Here is a 23,109-nt window from a genome sequence, read left to right as displayed (position 1 = left end):
CCTCACGAAACGTGGGAAGTTGGCCAGCCATTCTGTTTTAAAGATCTTGTAGTGCTGAAACCAGAGAGTCCAGTACGACGTTTCGGGCGGTTGACGATTGCAGGGCCTGTATCAGAGGGCGAATGGCATTGACCACCGTCCTGAGGATCACGAGGGCTTGGCGATTTTGCTCTGGGAGCCTTTCTCTAACGACAGGTGAGCTCGGCGATGGGAGGTTGCGCTGAGGAGGCTCAGCAAGACGTAACGGCGGAAGCGCTGGCCAAGCATTCACACACGAAGAGGCACAAATGAAACACAAACCAACACTGCCAACTCAAAATATCTTTATTTGAAATGAACAATACCCCATTCTGAATGGCACTGATTTTAACAAGTGTATCAAGTACAAGTTTGCAGACTTTGGCATCTGTAAACACAAACGAAATGTTGCAATAACTTGACCAGTACTTGTAGCCTTTGTGAAAAAAACGTACAAGACAATAAAACAAAACAAAAACCTGACTTGCTACCATGTCACCTGGAATCATTACCAGCGTTGGACAGCATCAAGACACTTCAGCACAGTACTTTGCATGCGCGAAATTAAAGGAACAAAACAAGTGGCTCTTGCACACCAACCAATGAAGCAAAGGTGTCATACAGCTGAAATTTTTGAGCACAGCTGCCCTTGTTACTGCTGATATTATTCTGACTATCAGGCTACAATTAGCCTCAACCACTGAGTGGGATACTCACCAGTAGAGAAATTTCTGGTTACAATCAAAATGTGAACGAAACAGACACACTGTCAGTTGAGAATGTTGAAAATGCAAAAAAATATTGATACGAAACTGAAGCAATTAAGTTTATTGTGACAAACTTAAAATTTCTGAATAAGATGCAGGAGTGCTACCAGTTGTGCATTTTTCTACAAATAAAGCCATGAAAATTCTGTTCACGTACCAAGCGTTTTACTACGATACCTTGAACAGGGTGCACAACATGCCCTATTCGCAGCGCCCCCACCTGTACCTAATTGGAGACAAGGAAAAGGACACAAAAATTGGCCAGTAGTGTATTTGAAGAAAAAGAAAAGAAGATGGCAGAACCAAAGGTTTGTGCGCCTGATTTTGTTGGATGGAAAAATGGAACTGGGTTTGTGCTATCTTTCCAGTTCAGCTGGTTGCACCATGAGCAAATGCAACCCAACAGGACTGAGACTTCAGCATGAACTTGTAAACTGAATGAGAACTCCCCACCATGTGGCTGACTGTTTTGCCTCAAGCTGTATGCAGCCATTCGTTCAAGGGCAGTGTACAACTGCCAATGAGCTACAGGCAACCGGTCGACCTTTCACAGCAAAGAAGCCACTTGCAAAACCATTTCATCAGAAGCTGCCACAATGGGCACATTCCGACCTATACCTCGGCGCTTAGACAGGATCTGCGCAGCTTGTCGCAGACTAGAGCGCGGCGCCCAGGTGAGTCGTGGGTAGGCCTGGTTTCTCCACCCAAGGGGTCGTCCATTCTGCTGCCAAGCTGTGTGTGAAATGAGCTCTAGGCAGTCGGCAGGACTTCACCCGGGTTGCGTTCTGGGCACATTCACAGTCAGCCACTTGGCAGCAAATGTTTCCACGTCCTCCATGCTTATGCCTGCATTGTTGAAGGGCAGTCTTCTATTTGAAAGTCACCCAAGCACACAGTAACTGGCAAGCAAAGGTAGCCAGCAAGCAGATGCAATGGAAGAGACAGTCATTTTCAGTGTAAGCAACATTTTTAACAGCAACTGCAGATTAATTTGTTGAAACTCGAAATGGAAAGTGCACACAAGGAAACAGAGGCATGTCCCACTATACTATCATGAATATGTCTGCTAAAGTTACACCATGGCAGTAGTTGGAAGACATTGCATTGATCATGTTTCGAGCACCTCACTAATAGTTAGAGGGACACTGAGGACAAATTCAAGTTGGCTTACATCTATCTCAGCGTTCTAATGACAAAGACGTTACTTTCACTCAGAACAGAGCTTCTGTAAGCTAGAAAAGGTAAAAAACTGACAAGGCGGTTACCACTGTGTAACACGCGAGAGAATACGAGGGCGACTTCATATCTTTACAGTTCTAGAGAGCTATTTTTAGTTTTCTCCCAACACTTGTTTTTCGGCTGGCTGTTCTCTCCAGTCTGCTGCTCTAGATGCGCGGCGCCACTGATGGCCTCCTGGGGCGGCACGTTTCACAGCAGCTGCTGCAGATGGACCAAGCTCTAATTCCTCTGTTATCGCCATACCCTCCTTCCTCTGTCCATTGCAGCCACCCTCCCAATGGTTCCCATGGTAACCACCCAAAGGTTACACATTCCTACACTCTCCCCATACCATCCTCCTTCCAGAGTAACTACCCTCTGGGTAGTTCCCGTAGCAACCACCCCCGCTTGCGCCTTACGCTCTTGCCATACCTTCCTCCTTCCATGGTAACCACCCTCTGGTTATGGCTTCCTACGCTGTCGTCATACCCTCATCCTTCCTCCTAACTCTCCTCCCACTGCCAGGGTAAGTGCCCCCCTGGTGGTTCCCATGGCAACCATCCACTTTGTGACTTCTTATGATCTCGTCACACCCTCCTCCTTCCACGGTAACCATAATCATGTTGGGGGACACCTTTGCTCTAGCCGCACACCTTCCGCTTACGCCTTCCTATGCTCTCGCCATACCCTCCTTCCGTAGTAATCTTCCTCATTCTTCCCGGGTAACTACCATCTGGGTTGTTCCCATGGGTGGCCTTCTTAGGCTCATGTCATACCCTCCTCCTTTCAGGGTAGCGACCCACTGGCTGGTTCCCACGGCAACCACCCACCGGTTGGTTGCGCCTTTATACGCTCTGGCCATGCCCACCTCCTTCCACGGTAAACATCCTCTTGGTGGGGATTCCCCCACTCAAGTTATAGCCCCTTTCTTCCATGGCAACCTCCCTCAAAGTGGTTCCCATATCAACACGCTCACCGGATACGTCGACGACTGCAGCATACTCCTATACTACTGCTACAACGACGGGAATGTGAAACCCAGGAATGGGCGCTTAACAGCTGTCGCTATTAAAAAATGAAATACATGTGTCCCCACCACTGGCATTTTCGCAAGTAAACCGCAGTGAGTCAAGGTAACTTCCTGCGCACAGATTCCCCAAGGCTAGGCTACACCACCGCTCACCTCGAAATATGATCATGGAGTCCTTTTCAGCCCTGGCGTCACAATTTTGAATCAAGTGGCAATAAAATAAAATAAAATAAAAATAAATACTTATCTCAAATAGATGTGTATTTTTGCTGTTGGACGTTTATCAACATAGCTAGGAAGAGCTATAGAAAGAGCTATAGCCACAGAACTACTACATGCAGCCCAGACGAGCGGTGGTGATGTGCTTGCCTGCGGTTCGGGCGAGTGCAGTTGCATTGGGGGGCAGACCTCCCGCGGCCCCCGGTGGTCCTGAGCAGACGAGGAGTGTGACCATGGGCCGGTCGGCTGGGTGTCCTCCTCGGGGGCACTGCCGCTCCAGGTGGTGGCAGCACTCGAGGATCTGGAACAGCTCCCTGTGTCCACAAGCATGGCAACAGTCAGACAAACCACTCTCGGCGCTACTGTGATGCAGAGTGAAACACTGACACAGAGGCACAGTGCAGGAACGCAAGACAAAAAGATTAGTGCATTTCTCATCCGCTCTTCTACTTGTCTTGTGTTTCTGTGCTATGTCTCTTCTGTGTCAGTACTGTCAGTGATCCTCCAACACGTGATGCGCAGAAAGTGTGCGCAGCGGAAAGAGCGGAGTCATCTGGCAACCGTGGGGGGGGGGGGACAAGACAGACAACAGACTATGGATTCCGCACTGTACGAACGGGTGTATTCACTGTCAACTTAACTTTGTTTAATGAACAGTTATTTCAAAAAGCAAAGAGGCAATCTGCTGTTAATTTCTGCCCCCCCCAAAAAATTTTGCCTACAGCACTGTGATGCAATCTGCCATGCACACAAGCTCCTAGTAGCAAAGATAAATGCACGGAACGCAAAACCTAATGTTAACATTGCATCAAGAGAAAAAAGCATGCTGTTAGTCTGATGCACTTTTTTTTAAAAGCGACAACTGCTTGATGAGAGGAGTGGATCCTGATTATGTGTCTGCCACAGCTGGGCATAAATCCCGAAAATGTGTGCTGACCTGTGAGCACCATGGTAGCAAAGAGACATCCTCCCTTTCTCAAGTGAACCAGCATGTGTGCACTCCTACCGCTATGACATAATCTGTACACGAGAATTTGGCCCTCCAATAGCCGATGCTGAGAAGCCCTTCCCCTAGGATAATTGCGCAGAGAAAAGGCCAACAAGCAAGCACCCACCAGGCTTCCTTCTCCTTGCGCTTGGGATACTTCATGGGTGACAGTGAGAGGCGCTCGTGGCTCTTCTGGGAGCGCACATACCTGCACCGAAATGAGGACATTTGTGGTAAGTATCCACAATCACCGCAGAAAACTACACCCTCTCCACCAAAATTGATTAGGTTTTTCTGTGAGTTTTGGCAGCATCTACTAAGCTGGGCGCTTATGCCTGAACAAGAGTTTACAGAACTACACAGTCTAGTGTTTGGCCTGTTACATCGGCTCAAATTCAGCCAGCAAGCTACCTAACCGCTGTGCCAGCTCCTTGTTCATGAAACATGCTAGAGTGCATACTGTAAAGGTACTGCCAAATGTGTCTAAATACCTGCTGCCTCGACGCAGCTCTCCTTCCAGCCACCGGATCGACTCGCGGGCTCCAACACTTTCCCGCTTCAGCAGGTCCAGGCTTGAGATCACTGGAAGTAAACAAACAACCAGACTTTGTTAACACTAGCATGCTCCATGACAAAACACCACCAGCAGGGCTGCCCTACAAGTAATAAACCAGTGCACCATAGTTGGATGCAACTCAAGAACGAAGCGGCAAATGTTCCTCAAAGGAGTCCCTCCACCCAATGGCATCGACCGCTTCTCCCACTCTTCCCTTTGACAGATTCCTTAGGACCTACAAGCGCAAAATCAAAGGGGGCGGCTGATGAAAGGGGAATAACCAGGGATTCATCGGATTAACCGCGGCGTCATGAAAATCGGTTGACGCCATTGGTTCGAAGGCCTCCTCTTTAAGGGGCATCTGCCATTTAGTTCTTGGGTTGTATCCGACTATAGGGTTTCATGATATTAGTGTGCACTCAAAAGAGAAAGAGGCAGCCCAAAATAGAGATTCCTGTCGTCCTATTCAATGCTTAATTAAAAATAAACCAAAGATTTTGCGAGTTAATTTGTGAGTTTTAAATGTCATAACCCTAACTTCTGAGCCTTCTCTGCAGAGTGAAAGAGACATGAATGAAGCATAATTATAAGAGATGTGCTAGAAAATTTCTACACAATGCAGAAGACTAAACTTAGCTAACCTGTTCACATCTCATTGGGCTTACCATTCCATGACATGGAATGTGAGCAAAGTGGGTTTCAGTGTCCTCTGGAGCAACCTATTCACCAAACTAAGCCACGAAAAAAAAAAAAAAATGCTGCTCTTCACTCAAACAATACTGCAACAATACTTCATTAAACATTGCCCACAGATAGTAACTCCTCTGCTAAGTATTTGTGCTACTTGCATTTATTCTGTTCTAGATAATTAGTGTTTGTGCAGCATGAAGCCCGATTAACCTCAGCGGGGGCTAATAATGTCTTCTCTTATGGAATCATCCCAACCACAACAACTGCGGGACAAAGGCCGCTTCCATATCCTTCCAATTAAGCCTGACCTGCACCAGTTGTGGCCCCCCTTTCCCTACAATCTTCCTAATCCCGCCTGCCCACCTAACTCCCTGTTGCCCCCAGCAACATTGGCCTTCCCTTGGAATCAACCCTGCTACACTAAAGGACCACTGGTTATCTTCCCTTCGCATTACATGTCCTGCCCATGCCCATTTCCTTTTCTTGATCATGGCTAAGATGTCATTAACTCTAGTTTGTTCCCTCACCTATTCTAGAAACAAAAGAGCTATAAACTTCAAAATGCTTGAAAACGAGGGAAGCTCACCATGTGATGGCACAACAAGCACGAAGCGCCGGGAGGCCACCAGGCGGCGCAGGTGGACCAAGCGAGCGCAGAGGACCTGTGTGTGCGGCACTAGGAAGGGTGGTGGCGCTGCCTGGCGGCCTGCCTGACCCAGCTGCCCCTCGAGGTCGCGCACTTCTTGCTCTAGCCAGAGGTGGGCCATGCTGCGCATTAACCGCTTGCGCTCGTCCTCCCCTCCTCCCCCTTCACCGCTGCCCAGGGCATCCTGCACCGTCACACAAGCAAGAGGTATGGTCACGTGACACCACCACACGGCACCACACACGGTTTCACAGGAGACTGCATACAACTTTTGCTACCTTCCACCTGTCAACAGTGCCTTTGTATCTGCAGCAGTACGGGGCACGCAAGTGCACATGCTCCGAGCAAAGCTTTCGTTCCTTGACTGCCAAGTGCTGTAACAAACCTGCAACCTATGTTTGCAGACTTGGTGTCATCAACCAAAACGATACAAAACATAAGGTAATGAAGTATACTTTGGCTAGCAGTGGTAATTATTTCTGGAAGAAAATCAAACAGTATCGGGCGTTATGCCTTCTCTTTAGCTTAGCTTTGATCAACACAGGCTGACACGTCAGATATGCTGTCAACATATCAGCTAGCAGCGCAGCATACCTAGAACTCGGACTACCCAAGTGCCTGCATCCTAGTGGCACAGGCATGAAATTGTGCATATGCTATGGTCGAGCGGCTGGGAATTTGACTGTACACATATTCGCTTCACAAGCTGTCAGTCATAAAGAAAAAACTACATCCAAAATAACTTCCACTGACATCCGAGCGTGTCAATGGGCGTGTCAATGGGTGCGTCCTATTTTGGCGAGCGTTCACAGTGCCAAGAAAAAAACTAAACTCCTGCCGTTAATTTTCAATACAGAAGGGTATTCTAGGTTTTTCTGTCGTGTGGGAGCATGTTGTTAGGTCATGAGTTATGCTTGTGTGGCAGCTTTCCAAACCACCACATCCCTGTGCACAAACACGTTTAGAGACAAGCATAGAAAAATATGGACTATCCCACATTAAGATCAGAAACCATAAGCAGCGACAAAAAAAAAAAGCAAAGTGCACAGCTAGCATTCCGAATAGCAAGAACGCACGCGGGATTTCCACCGTTTTGAAAACGGCGCGCCAAAAAATTCGCCGGCAATCCGCCGAGCACGAACGACAGCGCTGCCATCTGTCGCCTAGCGGGAACACCGCATGGGCGCAGAGGGTCACGTGCACATCGCCATCACGTGAGTGACCAATATGGCCGACGCAGCGCGGTCCGAAACCGCGGAAACCGCCGAGATGTCCGAGAAAGCAGCAGGCAAGCAGGCCGACCTTTCGGACAGGGAGCGAGAAAAGTTGCTCGAAAATACAATTGGTGCCGCCGAGAAGATACTGCAGCTGCGCGAGAGCCTCAACGAACTGATCGAGACCGGGCTGCTCGAGTTGGCACGCGCGCGCTACGCGACCGGCAACAAATCCGTGTCCACCCTGCAGCTCAACATGGGCGATGTGGACGCGTTGCGCACCGTGCGAAGCCACTTCGAAGATCCGGATCGACGTTACCCCAGCTTTGAACTGATAGACGCCGGGTCCGGCGGGCCTCAGAACGCGGACAGAGCGGAGGGCGGAGTCCGGCAGCGCAACCCAGCGAAGGAGCAGTCAGCTGACGAGGCGACGCAGTCCCCGCCGCCCGAGCGCCCTACACCAAACGACCCACTGCGCTGGTTCGGCGTGCTCGTGCCTCAGTCGCTGCGCCGCTCGCAAAAGTGCTTCGTCAACGCACTCGAGGTCATTATGGATGTGGCTAACGAGCAGTCGCGCTTCGCGGCCGAAATGGACGCGTACCGGGCAAGCCAAGGAACGGCGGCATCACGCGCCGCTGAACCGTGAGTTCACCGCATCTCGAAATAACCTACGTTAAGCAGCCTTCACGTGCTCCTGGTTCAGCGATTCAGCGCATCGAACGGCCAGCAAACAGACACATTCATCGCCGTGTATGCCATCGCAGATTCGAGCACGATTTGTACCGAATCTGTGTGTCGTTCCTGCGAAACCTGTACAAAGCGCGTTGTGGACCAGTTTTTGCATATAAAGACTAAGTACCGTTTACAGTGACGTTGTCCTACTCGGCACAGAGCCAAGCGTAGAGTGGGACGTCTGCAGCGCAGTGAGCAGTAGTAGTATAAGGAATGTTCCCAACGATAACACACAGCTCAATGGTAAAGCAGTCTTATTCTTTGCCCGAGTGCCTCAGCTGGCCGCTTAGCACATGCGACATATTACAGCAGTCTCTGACAGACTGTTGTGAAGGTCATTTTGCCAAACTTGTGCGCCCAGCGCAGCTGAGGTCTTCTGTTTCCTGATAAAATGGTGGTAATCTACTCGGCACATGAACAAATGATTTACTTGCAGGAAAAAAATTGCTTGCTCTAAGCACATATTCAACGTGAGCCAGTTCACGTAACCATACGAAGCCTCAAACAGGAAGGGAACCACACACACATCAACCATCTTTGTCTTGAGTACACCCAGACCAGATCAAAACAAGAAGGATGCAGTTGTGACTGAACAGAAGCATAGCCTTCTTGCCAGTACCACACTTACCAAATGCAATTCCTGGTGGGCGTGGTTTGGAACTGCTGTAAGCAACTTTCTGGTGCGAGTTCCATTTTCACGACTCAATTTCATTCTATCGCAGAACAATTTGCACACATTAAATCTTGCCAGAGGCCATGGCATGCGCAGAAATCGTCATCAGCAGCAGACAGTACCTTTGCACCAAACTACCGCACAGGGCTTCCACAACTGAATGATCTCAACGTTAACGCTGTGTTCGAGACTATCATGATTTACATTTATTTGGTGGTATGCAGCATGCATACAAGGCGGCATGCCGCAGGTGCTTGGCACAGATGATGGCAAAATGGGCTTTATGAGAACAAATGGAACTGCGATGAATGATGAATCCTGTGTGCACTGCATTGTTTCTGTGTAGTGCACACAAATCTGGTGGCATTTCAAAGGTGCAGTTGAAACTGGGTGCATTTTGGTGGGCACTGTTTGTATGCTTTCTGTATCGCCACAGCCCGAGTAGCTCCGAAATCACACTTCAGCCAATTTTGACTGATGCCAAAAGACGCAGTGCTTGGACATCCGAACCACTTAGAACCAACAAAATGTGCTCCATACTTGCAGTATTTGAGCTCTTTACAGCATACTTTTATGCCGGCTCTACCTATGAATTGTTAGCTCATGACTGCTTCCCAGAAATTGGCTAGGAACATATACAATCATAATCGAAGGCAGGGCTGACCTATCTACAAGGGAGTCTCAATTTTTAATTTCACCGTTTAGGGTTATGACTACACCATTTTGTTTCACAGGCTCAATCCGGTTTTTCACATGGCTGCTCTGTGCATGCGCAGTTACGTTAGCAACAGGAGCAAGCGACAGACTGCGGCAGCTGTCAAGCACAGACATTCCACTTCATAGGCGCAGTTGCCGCCTTGTGGAACCAGACTGCACCTGCATCGCTGATGTGCATTTGTTTCCAACCAGTAGTAGTAAGAAACTTTATTTGGCTGCAAAATTAAGTGCCAGGAGGTCAGCAGCAACCAGTTTTCAAGCTCTCCACTGAGGGTGTTACATCTAGAGAAAAAGACGGACTTTGTGGTGCCAAAACATTGTTCCGAAAAAGGTGAGTTTTTCGCCGCCTGTGCCAAGAGATATCCAATACAGCTGGCAGATGCAAAAGTCTTATTGCAGGCAAAAATTTACCAGCTTCCTATTGATACCAGAGACCTATGCAATCCTATGCAAAATGGTGCCTCTCAAGAGACCAATAGTTATCGCTACCTTAAATGAACATGGAGGCAACCAAATGCCTGCCGCAACTAAACAGGAGACACTGAATGAAGGAAAGCCACTTGCATTGCTCAGGGGCATGGGTGACAAAGTGCCATTGGTGAGCACAGGTACCCTGGCCTGGAATTGGCCACGGATGAACTGTAGACCGGAGCCCGGCCTCTCGGACAGCCACTGGCCAAAGCGTACCAGGTACACCAGGCGCAACTGTGCACAAGGAAGCGACACCACATGTTTACTAATCCAACAACGAGGCAACATGCAGATGCATAGCTTACACGTAGTAGCAGTAACTACCATCGCAAAGAAATGCAATGTGCTTGAAATTCTTTCATGCAACAGTTTTTTACACTGTGAGAACTTCTATCTGAAATTGCACCTTTATGCAGTGTGATGCATAGAGATATAAGACAAGGTGTGCAAAAAACAATCTGTCACAAAAAGTAGCAAATTAAACTGCTGTCAGCAACTTAGTTGGGCAGATGCTGCCACAAAGGTCTCACTGCAACATTCTTCTGTGCCTGCAAAATAGGCCAGCGTTCAACTTCACAAACAGTTATGAGCACATTTTGCATCTTTTTCATACTTCACACAGTCCTTTATTTTTGTTAAGCTTCTTGGCTCACAAAAATTCTGTGGCCGATATTATTTCCCCAATTATCCAATTCAACATGTTCTCACATCTCTTTGCAACTGTGCATAGTCAACGACCGATTTTTTGGACTCTCTTGGGACCGTGAAAACTACCGAAAAATCAGGCAGTCCGGCGTTTTTATGGAGGAAAAACGCTAAGGCGCCAGTGTGCTGTGCGATGTCAGTGCATGTTAAATATCCCCAGGTGGTCGAAATTATTCCGGAGCCCTCCACTGCGGCACCTATTCCTTTCTTCTTTCACTCCCTCCTTTACCCTTCCCTTACGGCGCGGTTCAGGTGTCCAACGATATATGAGACAGATACTGCGCCATTTCCTTTCCCCCAAAAAAACCAATTAAAAAAAAATCAAATTTCACCGAAAAAATCACGACTTATTATCAATATGCCGGAGGAAGGGGTCAACTGTATTGTACACGTTCTAAAGCTCCTCATGTCAAAATTTTGCCACTTGACATGTGCACAGACGATGGGTGGCGGCTGCTTTCACGAGCTCGGCCTGGCTGTGCTGCCCTCGAGATTTCGCCGATGAACGCACAGGTTGGGACATAGTCTAAACGGGAAAGCGAACACGCCGCTGCGGGAACTGCACTGCGCCCGCAGTATGATGGACCTGGAACAAGAACACGATGATAACGAAACAATAACAGAGAAACAGCGCTCCGTCGGCGTTGGGCTTCGTCATTAGGCCTAGTAACTAGAGCCAAAATCGGCATCGTATCTGGCGCTCTTTCTGCGGAGGCTTGCGTATAATGAGAGGCGTCTTGCCTGTCATCAAAACGCTAGTTGTTTACGGTTTTGCGATAGAAAAGTCAGGGTTTCGGTGCGTTTTGCCACGAGTATGCTGACCTCACTTTAAAATGCACCACCATTTCCTCCCGCACTCGCCATCTCCGTGAAGCCACACGCCTCCCACACGCTTTGCTGCTGCCTCTTTCCCTATCCAGGACAAAAGACTCTGCACAGATGAGTTCCGAGAACTCCGACTACCGTTCAAGTTCGTGCTGCGGAACACATTCAAGAACAGTACAAATTCGAAACCATGCGGGCGCAATGTGCCGACTCGCGCAGAATTTCAGCATCGCAAGTTAAGAGGCTCCCTTTAAACTTGAACTTTGTTTGTTTTCTTTGATCAAGTTTTTGATCTCTCCTGCAGTTTGAATTAATGAGGTCCCACTGTACGCATTATATGGCGGCTTGGGTACTGGCGGCAAGTGCAAACGAGGTCCGAAAAATCGAGCAGTCAGTTGTAGTGCGTCCGAAATTTCAGGCACTCTTATACATTGGCTCTATGGGCCATGTCGCGGTGCTGCGGAAAAGTCCGAATAATCAAGCACGCCGAAAAAATCAGGCGTTCGAATTTTCGGTCGTTGACTGTGTTCATTTCATTTCATTTTAATACCTTAAAGACCCACTGGGGGTATTACATAAGGGGTGGGTACATACAGTCAAATGAACAAGTGTTATGTTGAAAAATGGTTGGTAACAGCTTCGGCGAATGTGGATGGGCATGAGATGGTAGCGATGTCATTGTTTTAAAATGTTTTAAAATGACCAATCAGTGGTCATTCTTCCCTTGTGCATGTTGTTTTCTCATTGCTACTTGTAAAATGACACAGCGCATCTGTATCTCAACAGTCATGCATTTGCACAGAAGCCAAGGTGTCCTCAAGGCACAAGCTTTAACTTTTAAAGCTGATGCTATTAAGCAGCATGTAAAGGTAATGCTGTTGAAGTTTAACGGCACCACTCAAGTGTTGAACAAACAGCCATACAGCGGCCTGTGATGAAGGAAGGCGGAGAAACAGTTCCAAATATGCACATGTGTGCAAAAGTGCTCGCCACTTCCAACCTGTTCTGCCATAACACATTGCCACAGAGCGCCCACTGTACAGCAAACCATGCAGGTATGTGCTGCCAGTGAAGTAGTACAACTGAATGCTCCTTTCGTGCATTCCATGGCAGCAGACTTCAGTAACACCGTCTTCTTAACTACATTCCCAAATAAGCGAGCGTCTCGTCAATTTGCACAGCCCACTGTCAGAGCCACAATGTTCGCACATGACACGATGACGGCCTTCAACCTGAACACGCCATACCTGGCACTCGTCGCACTGTTCTGTTCTCAAATCCCAGTTGATCTTGCTGTGTGCTGCGCAAAGCGCAGCAGTTCCCTGCAGGCAGATGTCTTCCGGCAACGGGAACAATGTTGCAGTGTCTGGCAGCGCCACCTCTGCCCAGCACACAAAGACAAAGTTTCGCACTTTTACAATGTAGTACAATCACAATACGGTGACACTGCATTTAACTGCAACATTAATCCAACCATACGAGAGACAAATGGGACCCAAGCACAGGAAGCCGAAGGAGACTGCACTGCCTGCCTTGCTTACAAAATTAGCTAATGCCATTATCTGGTTAGAGATGTGGTCACACCACTACCCACGGCAGCCATATGTTCCTATTACTTGGGAGCATCAGCACTATCAAGGTGGGACGCAGCAAATAAAAGGGCTAATTTGGTAACAATTCACAAATTTTCAAGCATTCTTTTTGGCAATCCTCAGGTCTTCATATGTCTCGTACTAAATAATCGCGGCCAAATATGCAGTAAAGACATTTTTTTTTTACGAGTGACTGTAGAAAACTGTGAGCAAATCATACTGTCTCAGAGCATTGTGGATTTCGCGGCTTTTCAACAACAGAGCACTGCCACCTTAGCATCAATGTAAAAAGGAGAGATGAGAGCTTCTGCTGGTTGAAATGACACACTTCTCTGACTAAAATCAAATGCAAATGAGGGAAATAAACCATAGGGTCAGTTTTTGCAGCTTTCACTTTTTCTGCAGTTGCTATCAGTCATCCCTTTGGGCTTCGTAACAAATGACAGCAGAATGATTCTGTTTGCTGTGCATGCATCCCGAGACTGTGAGGAGTGCAACAAAATCTCATTTTTTCTATGTACGCATTCAAAAGTTTTGGAAGCTATTTTTGTAAGAATCATTTTCATGTAACTACGCATGCTGGAGTTCAGCTTTATCTGCAAGAGCACTGGGCATCTAAAAAACAAACTAACAGCATTATCGCACAGAACAGGGCTTTTGTGAACATGCTGGCATAAAATACTTGCGCACTTTTTTCTCAATTATTTAACAGATCGTGGATGACATTACGAAGGTGTTATATGTTATTTCTTGGCAACTTAACAGCTAGCCAAAACAAAAATGCAGTTCTGAAATCTACATGAAAAATTACATATATGCACCAAATTTGGCTACATTTCATGCATCAATAACGAAAATAGTTTTAACTGTCGCATCCCCAATTAGGTACAACGAACTTCCATTATTTCAACACAGTTGTGACTTGCAAGTTCAGTATAAACTACACGATGCATTCAAAATTTACAGCGACTCTATGATCTTCTTTTGGTGGTGAGCGCTCATGCTCAGAAGCCAGCACTGTAAAAATGACTGTGCAATACCAATACAAAATTTGAAGGTTGATCTTTGTCATATTCATGACTAAAACAACAGCTCCAACTTCAGCCATGCTCAGTCATGACTCTTGGACGTTTTAATTGCTGCTGCTGCCTCACAAAGACTGTGCACCGCTCAGAAGCTACATTTTACACCAGGTAACAAGGGGCCCACCTCACAAAATGGTCTACATGTAGAAAAGGTATGTGATGGGGTCAGGGTCTGTGCGGCTGCCAACGGTGATAGCTAATAATAAGTAAAAACATCAGCTGGTCACAAATTATGTTCACATGCATTTGTAAATCCACCCGCTCGTTAGATGGCACTACGCACAGCTTCCACAGCCCTACGAGGTACCAGAGTATAGTACATGCCATACTTTGGCAATGCCCTTCACTAAGTTCACTTCTCCAAAACACAACCACTGTTTTTATTTACCTATTTTTTTTGTGTGTGTGTGGCTGTGCAGGGGGCAGTTGCATGCCAGGAGCATGGTCACATGAATATACTGTGTTCAGAGGTGCAGAAAAAGAGACTTCTCAGACAGTACCTGCAGCACAACTTGTGACGCCTGCGACATGCCCATGTCCGATTCGCGGTTTGAACGATGCAATCCAGTGGAATGCTGTTAATTTGAACATCTCATTTATTAGAACCGATACTTTGGTCCCATCAAGGTGAAGTGCTAAAGAACTGCTGCATAATTCAAAGTTTTTGGTCCCCTTCTACTTCAAATTACCAAGAATCGACTGTACTTGGTGTTTCATGCTCAAACTAACAAGCTTTATGTTCCTCAGAAAAGCACAGACTTATAGGGGCCTTTGCATGCAACCAAGTTAATGTGAAAGGTAGATTAACCAATGTTAGAGTAATAAAATTTGAATGTACTAGCAAAATTATTCGGTTTCCTCAAGTACTAATGTGGAAACCGACAGCAGTTAGGTTAGCTTAGTGTAGAATGCCCATGTGCTAAGCCAATGCTGTGGTCTATGAGGCATGCCTCGGAGAAGGACTCCAGAATAATTTCGAACCACCCAGGGGCGATGTGCACCAAAATCTCAGTACACAGATACTTTTGCACTTTGCTACCAAAGAAACGGAGCATCCATAGCTGGGATAATGCCCATAAACTTGTCCTCATTAGCCAAGCCACTCAGGGACCTTGGATGGTTGGCTGACAGTAGCGATAAGCACAGTGTTAGCCGTGCTCTCATAGCAAAGAAAATGCACAAGTCACTGTCAATTTGTCTCTGAATCTAGGTGGCTTGAAATCCTTGGTGCAATCCTTTAACTTCAAGAAGGTAAAGTTTCTGAAGGATGGTGCACACACTACAGTCGAAACCCGCGATAGCGAAATCTCGAGAATACGAAATTCTCGCCGCAACGAAATATTTCCGAGATCCCGGCAAATGCCCATAGGGGCCAATGTATTTCGTATCTCTCGGTAACGAAACATTTTTGTACCGCAATCCCACGATAACGAAATTTGCTGCAGCGTCGGTCCGCATACTGTCTCCCATATTATGAATAACAGCGTCAAAAAAGCACTCAAATTGAGCAAACTGCAATAGCGCACTTGCGTGGCTACAGCGAGAGCATTGGCGCCTGGCAACCTTGCAGCCGGAACAACTTTAAAAACTTTAGCCACCTTGAGCCGGTGCTAGCCACCATACCGGCGCAGCGCGTGTCCTCTGTGATCGGTTCCGGGTGGTTGTTTATCTCGGAGGCTATGTTCAGGGAAGGCAGCCTCGCAGCGACACCATCAGGGGGCGACACTAGATCATCAGCGCTGCACTTTTAGGCCTGCGAGCGGTGCACATGTGTTCGTTGTGTGTGGTGGCGGTGTGTATGAGCAGCAGTCCGCACGTTTGCGTTTGAGATGTCTCCGCCAGCCAAAAAACGTGTGCGAAACTGACGACACCGAGGACCAAGGTCCACAACATGGAGAGACGGTAAACCCGAACCCGAGGAATGTGTTGGACGCCTTTGACACGATCCGGTCGTTCTTAGGCGCACACGACGACGACGTGGCAATGGATCACTTCTTGCAGTGTGAGAATAGAACCATGAAGTTGCTGCAAGGCAAGGCTCGGCAAACTAAGACTGACTTTTGGCAATAAATTTTCTTTTTGCGGGCTGTTTTCTATCTTTTCTGTCTCATTTTCGCAGCAACGAAATTCTCGCGAAAGCGAATTTTTTTGCTGTCCCCGGCGATTTCGTTATTGCGGGTTTCGACTGTATTATCACACCAGTAAAGCAACGATGACTCTGCAAAACTGTGACGCTGCACTCACCAACTGGGTAGGCAGGTGAAATGAATGGCAGCAGCAAGTTGAAAAGGGAAGCCAAGTTCTGCCACAGCGGTGTTCTGGCCTGGTTGCAGCGAACAGAACAGAACGGACAATTAAGGGCAGGGGGTTCTCGCACAAGTTAAGGGGCTGCATCATCACATCCCCTTTCACCGTTGTGACAATATGTCACGGCCATGTTTCACACTAGGTTTTCTCAATACAACAAACACAAAACTATAACAGTGGAGTGCCCAGTAGATTGCTTACTACTTGCCACTGGTTTGGGCTGTACAGAAATGAGTGGCAGAAACTGCTGCTGCTGGCTACCAAGAAGGCACAAAAATGGCTCGAGTGATGCCCACCAATGGAAGCACACTTGCCTGTGTGCAGGGTCCGATGATGTCAGCACGTCCCAGCAACCAGTCACAGAGCACTTTCACCGTTGGCAGGAGGCCAATACGCGACAGCTCGGTAGATATCACGTCACTGTCTTCGCTAGCACTGCAAACACACAAGGCCCTGTGCTTTCAATCGTCGCCGCTATGTCCAGGTAGCAAGCAAGCACCATGGGTGGGATGCGAACCCCAATGTCTAGTAAATAGGCCAGCTAAGAAAGACTACCAATGGCAATCTTAGAGGCGTCCACATTTTGCTACACTCTGAACACAGCATTATGGGCATGCCCTGCACCGCGGTTAAAATGCATAGGCTGACTGCCTACAACATAGCAGCTTATATATAGCATGCTTCCTGGATTGATACCACGTTTACTTGATTCTAACACATGCAACCATTTTTCACGGTCAGGAAAAAAGAAGAAAAAAAAAGTGCAATGCTTTAGACTCTAACGCGCATCATATTTTCATGCTTCGATAAAGAAATGAACTACCTTCTCACTTGGAACAATCAACTATTATTGCAACCGCTCTAATGTCATGATGAAGTGAACAGCGCCACTACCTCATCCGCCTTTCCCCCACCTGGTCGGCAAAATCGTTATGCCTCACTGTTGCTGTCGGAAGCCTCCTTGTTGCAATCAATGGCCAAAATCATTTCATCCTCAGTGCCGTCCATGGCGTTTGAAATACCGCACTTCTTGAAGGCCTTGTTGACCATGGCAGACAAGATTGTGCACAATGCATCCTTCACCCATCCTGCAGTGAGTCATGCTTCATCCTGTTACTTGGGAGTTTCTGGAAACTAGACCTTCCTTTGCCCACTGAAACCTTTGCACATTGATTTGATGGTAAGAACTGTGTCTCTCTGCCCCCGCCAATCAGGCACACAAGTTTTTCAGGAAAACCAAATGCATTGTGAGGTGCCCCGACTGCCACTTGCTTCGGCACACAATTTAACCCTTTATTTTTTACAACCAGGCACTGTAGTGAACTCAGCACGTTTTTGGAACCGATGCTTCGATGTTGGCTCAAGTCCAAGTCGGTGCCTTGCCGAAGAGAACTGATTTGATGGAAAGAAGCTAAGTCACAAAGCTAAGTACCAAACCATTCCTGATCATCACCTGAATGAACACTTTGTTGAAGTTCCATGATTTCGTGCAGCGGCAAACATAACCAGGCCGGCTACAATGAAGACAGCCTGTGCAGGAATAGCACAACTCAAAGAAACTTCCGCCCACCTGCTAAGAGGAGGAGTACTGCTTGACGATGATCCTTGATCTGCTTCAGTGCCCAGAACCCAGCCTGCAGAAATTAAAAAAAACAGTATATGAGGGCTGATGGCAGAGCCGCAGCGCATAGTGCCATAGCTCGGGGCATGCTAAATGGGACTTTAGTGTGGCCGGCAAGGTCACTTTCTCGACAAGCAGAAACTGCATATCAGGCAGCTTGGTGTGGCTAAGTGGCTCATCTGAGAGTGTGCAACACTGCCTCGGGAAGGAAATTGTAAACTGTGTGGTTTAGCGTATCAAAGAAACACATGGACTATGAGGGAAGCCATAATGGAGGGCCCTGGGCTAATTTAGACGACTTGGCTCTCTAACGCGTGCAGACACTGCACAGCACATGGGCGCTTTTGTATTTCACCTGCATCGAAGTATGGCCGTCGCAGCCACCAACAATAGACGGGCAGAGCCGCCACCGTGGCTCAGTGGTTATGGTGCTTGGCTGCGGACCCGAAAGATGCTGGTTCGATCCCGACTGTGGCGGCTGAGTTACAATGGAGGCGAAATTCTAGAGGTCCATGTATTGTGCGATGTCAGTGCACATTAGAGAACCCAGGTGGTCGAAATTTCCAGAGCCCTTCACTACGGCGTCCCTCATAGCCCGAGTCGCTTTGGGAAGTTGAACCAAACCAACAGACAGGTAGCAGCACAGTGACAGCTGTTGCTGAGTTTAGCATTTTAAGCAGCAGTGTGTAAGCATAAGGCAATTTTATGATTTACAGGGTACTGCTTCTCCTAAGTAAAGTGAAAAGATTCAAAGAGAAAAAGAGACAGCTGTGCTCAACAAAAGTTTACACTACTAACGCTGCAGTGACAACCTAGCAGCAGCACGTCCACCTTTTAAGCTGGCAGTAGCACTAATTTGAATGGCACTACAGTTAAACCTAGATATAAACGAAAACAAAAAGTCCAGGACTTTGTTACATCCAGGTTTTCATTAAATGCAGTTTCGTGAGAAAACTCGAAAGGACAATGCAGAACATTAGCAGTCGCCATTACCTCTACCACTGCTCATGCAGGACCGCTACGAGTGGGGTTGGGAGAGTGGGGAAGGTGAGGGCATTGTGGCCGGCCTAGAGAACAGTGCATGCGGTTGTGCCGCCGCCGTAGACCGCGCCAGAGGCTTCTTCTCGCATGTTCCCTCTCTCGGTATGCCCTCTGCAGTTAGCTGCCCCATGAAACAGACTCTTCGCCTTGAGCCGCCTGTGCTCTCCACTGCACCCGCTTCCGATGTGCAATTGGAGCCGGAAGCACGCAAGCAACCACGTGGCGGCGATGAGAGCACACTGCTCATACCATTTTTTTTGCTATGCCGTATTATTTTTTGCTCCTCTTGAACACGAACTGTTGTACCATGTGGTATGAAGTTCCAAAAGCGAAAGCTGTGGAGATGCACAGACAGCACCTGAGCACGGCGCGTTGAGTCAACAGTATTCGCTCACTGCGACCGTACGCATTCCTCTCATGTCAGTTCGTGGTTTATCATCATGAAACTTAACTGCCAAATTTCGTAACTCTACATAAGCTAACAGGTAGTCGGTGTAGCGAGTTCATTATATAAAGGTCAACTGCTGCAGCACTTTTGTTACATGGAGGTCTCAAATACACGCATTTCAATGGGGATGGCGATGGGGAATCAAGAAACTTTGTAATATCATGGAGGTTCGTTGCATTCAGGTTTAACTGTATTGCCAGGGGTAAAAATGCTTGGAAATGACACTATAAATAATGCGACCTCACTCAAACTGGCCACTCGATTTTAAATGATTTGAAATTTATGTTGATGCCACACAAGTGAGGACTTCTGAGATGAAATCACAAAGTTAACTATTGTCATGGAAATGAGATATCAGCTAAACATGCTGATGTATCTTCACACTTTTACTTGCACCAAAACAATATCAGGAGCCTGACCGTTAGTGGTGGCAGTGATGTTGGTGTCCTCTGGCAAGGCAAGGTCAGCTGATGGCTCCAGGACTGCACTGGCATCTGCACAGCAAGTTCCCAATGTAAGGCACCCAACTGGTCCACAACATGCACCATGCACAATAGAACAAGATATAAAACCGTTATAAACTGACTTGCAAGAAGCCTGTGACTTGCAAGGCTATATTTTCTTTTTCTCTGCTTTGTTAGGCAGACATGCATGGAGCTACGTGCTCAGGAAGCATCTTTGCCACTCTCATTAAGGCTACTAATAATGATCACCAGAGCTGCCTTGAAGAAAGCATTCACCAAGTCAAGGTCACGGACAAGTTCCTATGTACACCTAAAAGAAAACACAAAGCCAGAGCAACCACCTCTAACTTTTCGACACCGGATGAAAACCGCCATTCTGGCCTTTGCTTCTGCCAAAAAAGTACTACAGTAAAGGATAAACAGTCTGACCCTTGGCTCTGTTTTTAGAATGCTCACAGACCAGATTAGCATTTGTAGCCTCATTTCAACTACATTATTTACCAGTTCTTTTTTTTTAGTTTTCTTAGCAAAGTTGACCAAGCATTGCTCAACCTTCTATCAGGCAGCTTTGCAGCATGCCAGTTAGCCTAGCCCCACAGAGTCCCTGCGTCACTAGTGGCCCAGTACACACACTGAATCACTGACTTGCATACATGGCAGTAATTAAATTACTGTAATGAAATTACAGTAATTAAATTACTTTTCTCGGAAATTTGTAATGTAATTCATTACTTTTATGGGCTGGTAGTTTAATAATGTAACGAATTACTTTTGAGAAGTAATTTCATGGAAAAGTAATTAATTACTAGCAAATTACTTTTGCTGAATTATGAGTCCGTGCTCCTCCTTGTATGGGCCATGCTTTGGCCTTGCTTTTGCGGGGTTGAGTGTCTGCAAAACAAGAAAAGCGCGTGGCCAGCAACAGCCAGCCCTCCAGCGAAGTGGCGCAGGGCCATCAGGAGAGCTCCATAACCATGGCGCACCGTATTGCACCTACACGCACACACACATTGCGAGCGCTTGAGCGAGTACTTCCCTCTAGACTGCTTCCTGTCACGTCGCCACACTGACAAGAAATCGCACAACTGACACTTAACGAAGTTGGGTGTGAGTTATCGGGACAGCTTCTGTGGCCGGATTTGATGACCTATTTTTAACTAAAGGGCGACATAGGCAACATGCTATCCATGTGTGCCAACGTGCCTCCAGAAAACAGCAGATATGGCAGCTTGTCTGCGCCCCTTTCCGGGAGGATGAGCCTGAATAAGCAGTGGATGCAAATTCTTAAGAGGGTGGGATTACGCATGCGACCTCATCTACGTCAGCAAAGCGGCTGTTCAATGGACTACCGCTACCTTTCTTCATCATCATCATCAGCCTGACTACGCCCACTGCACGACAAAGGCCTCTCCCAAACCTCTCCAATTAACCCTGTCCTGTGCCATCTGTGGCCACCTTGTCCCCGCGAACTTCTATTCTCATCCGGCCACCTAACCTTCTTCAAAGAGGGGCAAAATTTCCAGCGCCCACTTTGAACCTTGGTGACGGTGCAAACAAAGGAAAGGAATCTAAAAATTTTGTAGGAACTATGACCAATGCGCAACTTTTATGCGTCTAAACAAAAATTATTGTAAAAGTAATTTTCATTACTTTTGGGAAGTAACTGTAATGCAATTACCTTTTGCAAGCAGTAATTTGTAATGTAACTTAATTACTTTAGCGAGATTTCTAGGATAGTAATTAGTGATTTAATTGCTTTTAAAAAGTAATTTTGCCATGTATGCACTCCTGCCCCCAAATTGTGAAAATATCACTAGATTAATTAGTGGGGTAATACAGTAAGAAGAATTTACACTCTGACCATATTTATTATGAATGCTCCAGTTATTTCACTTGTCAATGGTGTAGCCAGCCCTGCACAGCTTCAAGCAGCCCCCTCGACCTTCACAGCCACCACGCTATATACACCATAAAACTTGACTAACATGCTTCGAGCGAATGCAAGGAACACGAGCTCACCAGTGTCGCCATGGCCAGTGGTTTCCTCGTGCTTCCGTGGTGGTGGTGTCAGGGAGCACAGGGATACCAGGTGAGTGCACGTGACAACCACGTGGGAGAACATGTTCAGCGTGAAGGCAGCGGAAGCACTGCTCAGGGGGTGTGGGCCTGCGCCAAAACCACCTTTTTTTTTAGCTGGGCTGCGTGGACCAGTCGTGGTTCTGTGGCATTTGATTGTTTACTCTGCCAGTGCAACCGAAACACGATGCCTGCCAGACATGAAATCCTGCTATGGTCTAGTTCAGGGAACTTCCTGGGCTACGGCCAGATAAACACAAACCCCTTTCAACCCTGCCAGCATGCATTACTCACTTATTGAGCCAACCTTGAGCGTTTGCACATCCACAATTCGGCCACAGTGTGCAAACATGTGAGAGACTGCCCTTTTATGTGCACCCTTTGGAACCTATTTTTGGTGAAACCAAGGAATTCTGTAATCTCGTGAGAAAATAAGCAAATTGGCAGCATTGTGCCTCTTATATTGTAAAATGAAATTTTGTAGTTGTTTTATACTCTGAAACAAACTTCAATGAAGCAGAACCTAGCTCTGAGAATTGTTTGCACGGGGGAAGGACTTGGAGAATCAAATCACACACACAGGGTTTGGACTTATTGGTTTTTATTTTTTCAAAATATGGCAGACTTTTTTCGCTGTTGATTTCAGAATGCAATTTTCGCTTTTTCTTTCCTGGCACATAGTGTTTTTGAAAAACGAGTTACTTTTTTCGGTGAGTTAATGTGGCAATCCTGTGTGGTCAGAACTCCTTTAGAGCCTATGTCAGCATGGACTTTCATTTACCAGTAATTAATGTGCGAATGATAGTACTTGGAGGTGTCCTTGTAGAAGGGATTGCTATCGCCATTAAAAAAGTAATGTGAGTTGAATGAGATAGCCAGCAGACAAAACGCAAGTGCAAGTTTACTTCTAAGGAATAGGTTGACATGTTGTCATTGGGTTGCCGCGCTGGAGTGAGCAAGAGGGCGGGGCATCACATAGTCTGTGTATTGATGGTAGAACTGCTCG

At 47.1% G+C, this 23,109-nt stretch overlaps 2 protein-coding genes across 3 annotated transcripts in view; one reads left to right on the top strand and one right to left on the bottom strand.

Moving 5' to 3' along the window:
- Positions 1 to 306: 306 nt before the first annotated feature.
- Positions 307 to 23,109, bottom strand: part of Smg5 (Smg5 nonsense mediated mRNA decay factor) — a 37,445-nt gene continuing 14,642 nt past the window's right edge. For both annotated transcript variants that reach the window (XM_077654402.1, XM_077654403.1), the window contains 12 exons: positions 22,047 to 22,193; positions 19,983 to 20,057; positions 18,024 to 18,087; positions 16,768 to 16,888; positions 16,391 to 16,469; positions 12,717 to 12,850; positions 10,033 to 10,173; positions 6,073 to 6,316; positions 4,732 to 4,822; positions 4,368 to 4,448; positions 3,403 to 3,566; positions 307 to 1,631 (listed from right to left, as the gene is read on the bottom strand). In XM_077654402.1, coding sequence (XP_077510528.1) covers positions 1,555 to 1,631; positions 3,403 to 3,566; positions 4,368 to 4,448; positions 4,732 to 4,822; positions 6,073 to 6,316; positions 10,033 to 10,173; positions 12,717 to 12,850; positions 16,391 to 16,469; positions 16,768 to 16,888; positions 18,024 to 18,087; positions 19,983 to 20,057; positions 22,047 to 22,193 — 1,418 coding nt within the window. In that variant the 3' untranslated portion in view covers positions 307 to 1,554. The remainder of the gene's footprint in view (positions 1,632 to 3,402; positions 3,567 to 4,367; positions 4,449 to 4,731; positions 4,823 to 6,072; positions 6,317 to 10,032; positions 10,174 to 12,716; positions 12,851 to 16,390; positions 16,470 to 16,767; positions 16,889 to 18,023; positions 18,088 to 19,982; positions 20,058 to 22,046; positions 22,194 to 23,109) is intronic.
- LOC144121286 (vacuolar ATPase assembly protein VMA22-like) lies at positions 7,340 to 8,211 on the top strand. The gene has a single exon (XM_077654407.1). The coding sequence runs from the start codon at positions 7,360 to 7,362 to the stop codon at positions 7,990 to 7,992; it is 633 nt and encodes a 210-aa protein (XP_077510533.1). The 5' UTR covers positions 7,340 to 7,359; the 3' UTR covers positions 7,993 to 8,211.

Source organism: Amblyomma americanum, chromosome 2 (genome assembly GCF_052857255.1).
Source record: "Amblyomma americanum isolate KBUSLIRL-KWMA chromosome 2, ASM5285725v1, whole genome shotgun sequence".
Classification (NCBI taxonomy): Eukaryota; Metazoa; Arthropoda; class Arachnida; order Ixodida; family Ixodidae; genus Amblyomma; species Amblyomma americanum.
Note: the sequence above shows the minus strand (reverse complement) of the source record. Positions and strands in the feature narration are given on the sequence as shown.

Excerpts from the sequence above, each read along its gene's own strand:
- LOC144121286 (XM_077654407.1), top strand. The coding sequence starts at position 7,360 with ATGGCCGACGCAGCGCGGTCCGAAACCGCGGAAACCGCCGAGATGTCC.